The sequence below is a fragment of the Schistocerca gregaria genome, unplaced genomic scaffold (assembly GCF_023897955.1).
Source record: "Schistocerca gregaria isolate iqSchGreg1 unplaced genomic scaffold, iqSchGreg1.2 ptg000596l, whole genome shotgun sequence".
In the NCBI taxonomy this organism is placed as follows: domain Eukaryota; kingdom Metazoa; phylum Arthropoda; class Insecta; order Orthoptera; family Acrididae; genus Schistocerca; species Schistocerca gregaria.
In genome coordinates this window covers 109365-114846 of record NW_026061985.1, presented here as the reverse complement: position 1 = coordinate 114846, position 5482 = coordinate 109365, and the positions used below count along the sequence as shown (strand labels likewise).

Below are 5482 nucleotides of genomic sequence, written 5' to 3'. Positions count from 1 at the left end.
TCGGAGTGGTGTGCCTCAATTTAGGTGCCTTGGCGCAAAAGAAACATTTAGGTATGGAGAGCCTTAAACATTAGCGAGCAGCCAATTGGGAAAGCGCATCATAAATGGCGTATTTTCTTATTATAGCGATATATCATATGTGTGTATACATGCGTATTATATAAAATGCATATATATGTATTTGTCTAGACGTGTGTAGGCCAATTGTAAGGTAGCGTCTGCTAATTGTGAGGTAAGAGGGGGGAAACAGGGTTGAGAGGTGCAGGAACAGGAGTAGGCTGAATTATTGAAAGGTACGACCGGAGTTGTGATCAAAGAGGATAGGTACAAGTTGAGGTGGAGGGGAACGTTACTTGATATAGTGAAAAGAAAGAGAGAAGGGCTGGAATATGGAAGGCAGGGCGAGGAGGTAACAAAAGAGAAGATCAAATATTGTTTATTTGGACATGCTTGGATGGCTTTTAACGAGTGTTGGATGTTTGAAATCGCTATTTCTTTACAGGTAAGGTTAGCTACGTAATTGTATAGAGGAGGCCTACGAACAGAGTGCGCTTTCCTAAGAGAGATAGAGAAGTGTTCGAATATATATATATATCCATATCTCTATATAGGCGCTTGACACTTTAGATTAGTGATGCTTTTGTACTACGGTTAACTGTTTTACATCACTAAGGTGATGGAATCTGCTTTCGGAAGTGTACGGAACGGTTTGAGAAAATCGACAGGCGACCTCGTATTGCGAAGTGATGATGGTGATTATTCTGATCTTCTGGGCGGCAGGTTTTTGTTGGAAACCTACAATTTAGTAGGCCTGGCTACTGTTGTTTTACTGGCATTCGCTATGTGCCTGCTCTATTTCTGGCTGATATTGAGAGATGAAAGGTTGGAAAAGTATTTTGAAATCATCCGGTCCAGGTTGGCGAAGAAAAAGTATCCAAGGTCAAATATGAGAAAAAGATTTTCGAGCGATTCGATACCACCAGATTTCCAAATTTCAGGTGGAGGGTATTCAGGTCTTAAACCTGACTTGAGAGATGTGAAACTGGATGCTGGTGCGGAAAGTACTATAGACATCGAATCGATGAACGAAGTTTTGGATCAGTCTCAAAAAAGTTTAAATTATGTGCAGAAGAAACTGGAAAATTTTCAAGTTTCAAGCTTAAAGAAAATTCAGAATGAATTTGCTCTATTGAGCAGTTTGTACAATCGATATACGGAATCATATTATGCATCTATCGATGTTGAAGATTCAAATAATGATTTGAAATATGTATATTACACAAAGGGCATTGGCCTCCACAAAATGATCACCGACACATTCGAGCAGTTCAAAATCGCAAGACAGAACTCGATCTCAAGTCTGGAAAACCTCTGAAAGAAAAAATTTTCGAGCAGGGAGATACATGGGGAACGCTTCTCCTGGCCGGCCAAACGATTTCACCTCCATATAACAACCACGTAATGCATCGGTTTTCTAATAAATCCAACCATTCATGTTTTGTTCGCAAGCCGCACAATGCCATTTTCGTGTGTATTCGAATATTACATCAAATGCAAGCGCCCACCTATTACCACACATACACATACCATACGTACATACGAAGTACCGAGTACATACACGTGCTTGTTGTGCATGTGAAATATTGCCGCAATATACTCTATACACACAAATCCTATTTTTACTTTCATATTGTTTGTGTTTGATATCATTCCATAACTCCTTCTGTGTTCTTCTTTCTGGGGTGGTTCTCTTGCTCAATGTCTGATAAGAACACAAGCTCTGGCGCGTCTAAAGGGGAAATACCTTCCCAGCCAGACAAGGGAAAAACGCACACCGGTGACAATGAGAAGGAGATTATCTCACTAGATGAGGGCGATATTGCTATTCTCAAAGCATACGTAAGAGCAAAGAACAGGTTTACCTTGTTGTGTTCTGTGCTTCTCTTACCCTTTCTTTCATTTTTGCTTGTTCAAATACAGGGACAGGGACCTTATTCTGCACCTATTAAAGAGCTTGAAGCCGACATTGCACGTATCACGAAGTCAATTAATGACATTTCTGGTACGCTTTTTTCGAGGTTTGACACATTATTTACCTTGTACCACTGCACCTCTGATAAATTTACACCATTTGTCTTTTAAAAAAAAAGGGTTCAAGGAGTCTGACACAGGTTTGAGTCAACCGAGCACCTGGGACCTAATAGCTGACAAGCAGATGATTCAAGAAGAACAACCGCTTCAAGTATGTCAAGAAAAAAAAACGTGCCCTTGTTTTATAGGTCGATTTCTCCCTCTTTTATTGTTTCAGCGTTACGACTGTGATGTCATCTTTGACTCTGTTTCTTTCCGAACGTGTTCACTGACTAGTTGTCACTTGCTAATTCCTCCAAGGTTGCTCGATGCACTAAAATCATAAATCCAGGGACTGAAGATGCGCAGTATGTCATAAACTTGAAGCAGATAGCTAAGTTTGTTGTTGGGCTGGGCGAGGATGTGTCACCAACAGACATCGAGGAGGGCATGAGAGTTGGGTACGTTGAGTTTGGGGTTGTACACGTACAAAGGGTTTTTTGTGATTTGACGGGCTGTCAACAAAAGATGCAGTCAGGGAAGTTCGGATTCGAGCAATAGATTCCGAGGCGTAAGGGGTTCAGTAGGAGTGTAGTCGAGAAGGAGCTGGCGCACATTTGGGTCCAGCGTTGAGAACGTGACTAACTGTTATTTTACTGTGTTGGTACACACCGCGTTTTTGTATGCACTACAGAGTGGATCGAAATAAGTATCAAATTCAGATTCCGTTGTTACCGAAGATAGATCCGGCTGTGATGATGATGACGGTAGAGGAGAAGCCAGACGTGACGTATGAGCATTTGGGCAGTGTCAAGGAGCAATTGGAGAGGTTGAGAGAGGTTGTAGAATTGCCGTTGCTTCATCCTGAGCGTTTCGTGAGTTTAGGGATCGACCCACCTAAAGGAGTACTGCTATATGGCCCACCCGGTACAGGGAAGACATTGGCGGCGAGGGCGGTGGCGAATCGGACGGACGCGACGTTCATTCGCGTGATTGGGTCAGAATTGGTACAAAAGTATGTTGGAGAGGGTGCGCGTATGGTGAGAGAATTATTTCAGATGGCTCGAAGCAAGAAGGCTTGTGTGATTTTTTTCGACGAAGTGGACGCGATAGGTGGGGCGAGATTTGATGACAATGCTGGAGGAGACAGTGAGGTTCAGCGGACGATGTTAGAACTTATTAATCAACTGGATGGATTTGATCCTCGAGGAAATATCAAGATTATTATGGCTACGAACCGTCCCGATACGTTGGATCCTGCTCTCCTTCGTCCAGGTAGATTAGATCGAAAAATCGAATTTGGTCTTCCTGATCTTGAAGGGCGTGCTCAGATCTTTAAAATTCATGCACAGCGAATGAATGTCGAGCCCAATATACGATATGAACTCTTTGCTCGTTTGTGTCCGAACGCCACTGGAGCCGATGTTCGAAGTGTATGTACGGAAGCTGGCATGTTTGCCATCCGTGCTCGAAGGAAGATGGTTACCGAAAGAGATTTCCTGGATAGTATTGAAAAGGTTATCAAGGCCTATGCCAAATTCTCAGCTACGCCTAAATACATGGTCTACAATTGACAGCAGAGAGACAAATTTTTGGTTTTGATATTTCCCCCTAAACGTATACAGCCTATATCCTTTATCCTTCTTATATCTGTGTATATGATCCATACATCCCTGCATACGCATGCGCCTGCAGAATGTACAGGCCTGCTTTTTTTTTTAGCAGGATATTTAGACTTTTTTTTCGACGTGAAGGGAAATGATTCAAGTGCGCATCAGATAGAATTTGAAGGTGTAAGTGCTCTGTATAGACTAAATTTTCCAGGAAGGCAGGGGGAAATGTCGGCCAAAATGAGGGCTGACATCTTATGTGCTCTTTGTTGGCGAAGCTGCCTGCGAAAGTGTATAATAATTTTTTTTCTTCCTTTTTTAATTCAAGTAAGACCAAGGTGTTCTTGGTCATTGCCGTTGCAGGTGTTTACCCCTTTGAGATGAGTGAGACTAGCACATTGATTGAGCCGGTGATCATCCAGGAAAGTCCCTCTGTCAAGTCACCGGAGTCCATTTATGCCTCCGATCCGAAGAGATATCACGAAAAGTGTGAAAAAGCAATCGATGATATGCTCAAGAATGGTACGCGCACGGTCTGCATTTTGGAGTATTGGCACTCACACAACAGGTTAACTTTTTTATAGATCCCTTTTTGAAGAGCATGATTTATTCTCTGTCTCAGTTGAACTGTGAGGTTACTAGAGAGTTTTTCAAATGCAAGGCGTGCCCCATTAAAGTGGGTGGGTTATATGATTCCAGACTCGGCGTTCGTTGTTATATTTTTTAATTTCACTGCTGATTGTGGACGAGCGTGTTTTGCACGTTCGATTCATGATAGTTTTGCTAATTTGCACTACTTACAAGCATTTGAACGGGCATTCTTTTTCATGCATTTGTTTCGCGTATTAGCTTGTTCTATGTGAAAATCAGATTGGTTACAAACAGACTCTCGAGGACACGTTAATGCATGAAATGGTTCATGTCTATGATCGGTGTAGGACGAACATCAATCCTGATGACTGTATCCAGCTGGCCTGTTCGGAGGTATGGAGTGATCTTACGTTATTTGAACGTTATGTGCCGTCGTGCACTAATTCGCATCTAGATTCGAGCGGCCAATTTGAGCGGGGAATGCAATTGGAGTCGGGAAATCTTCCGTCAGCAATTTAACGTACAAAAGCAGTATCCGGTACGTTTTTTTTAAAACAGGCGAGTTTCGCAAAGCGGGTGTCTCATTTTCCCTGAATTAGAAATGTGTCAAGAGGAGAGCGGAGTCTTCGTTGAGGATGTATCCTCACTGTTCGAAAAAGGCACCTTTTTATGTGGAAGCGGCGTGGAGAAGTTGCTATAGGAATACAGAACCCTTCGAATCAGCATCACGCTGAGACGAGGTATACGACGGCCATGTGCGTGTATATTTAAGAGGGATGGCCAGTACGTTTTTTTTCGACGGGTTGACAGGATTTCTGCTTTCTGTAGTTTTGAAGGACGTCTTGAAATTTGGCAAATTACGCCTCCAAGAGGAGACGGGAGTTTGAATTTAGAACGAAAGATGAGGGCTTTGTCGTGAGGAGGTGTGCACGATTTTTGATCAAGCACGCACCGTGCGTTCGCAAACTCATATGTCTAATAAAGCACAGTAGACGAGTTTTCCTTTATATAAGGATTGTACGAAAAAATGAATTCTGTCTGCTGACTGTTTTGCCAGATCATGTTATGCAATACACAAGAGTGTGGATGATTAGGTTCATGTTTTTTATATTTTCTGTTAGAGGAGAAGAGGTGGCAATGTTTTTCTTGGGTTTCTCAGAAGGAGGTGATATCTTGTTAACAAGGACTGATGTCGTATTGATGTAGAGGAG

The 5482-nt window shown here is 42.4% G+C and overlaps 1 protein-coding gene across 3 annotated transcripts; it reads left to right on the top strand.

Annotated features, from left to right (window-relative positions):
• The first annotated feature begins 1696 nt into the window (after positions 1-1696).
• Positions 1697-5262, top strand: LOC126316678 (uncharacterized). Of its 3 annotated transcripts, none has more exons than XM_049992774.1 (9): positions 1697-1899; positions 1981-2062; positions 2151-2242; positions 2392-2531; positions 2765-4202; positions 4265-4386; positions 4530-4664; positions 4726-4809; positions 4871-5262. In XM_049992774.1, exons 1-5 carry the CDS (start codon positions 1759-1761, stop codon positions 3642-3644), a joined length of 1335 nt encoding a protein of 444 aa, XP_049848731.1. In that variant the 5' UTR covers positions 1697-1758; the 3' UTR covers positions 3645-4202; positions 4265-4386; positions 4530-4664; positions 4726-4809; positions 4871-5262. The 3 variants fall into 3 exon arrangements, with proteins under 3 accessions (XP_049848731.1, XP_049848732.1, XP_049848730.1); XM_049992775.1 differs by having other exon boundaries at positions 4485-4664; XM_049992773.1 differs by having other exon boundaries at positions 4265-4664.
• The last annotated feature ends 220 nt before the right edge of the window (positions 5263-5482 follow it).

Coding starts and splice junctions, on each gene's coding strand:
- LOC126316678 (XM_049992774.1), top strand. CDS start 1,759: ATGTCTGATAAGAACACAAGCTCTGGCGCGTCTAAAGGGGAAATACCT. Junction 1,900..1,980: donor TTGCTATTCTCAAAGCATAC/GTAAGAGCAAAG, acceptor GTTCAAATACAG/GGACAGGGACCTTATTCTGC. Junction 2,532..2,764: donor GAGGAGGGCATGAGAGTTGG/GTACGTTGAGTT, acceptor TATGCACTACAG/AGTGGATCGAAATAAGTATC.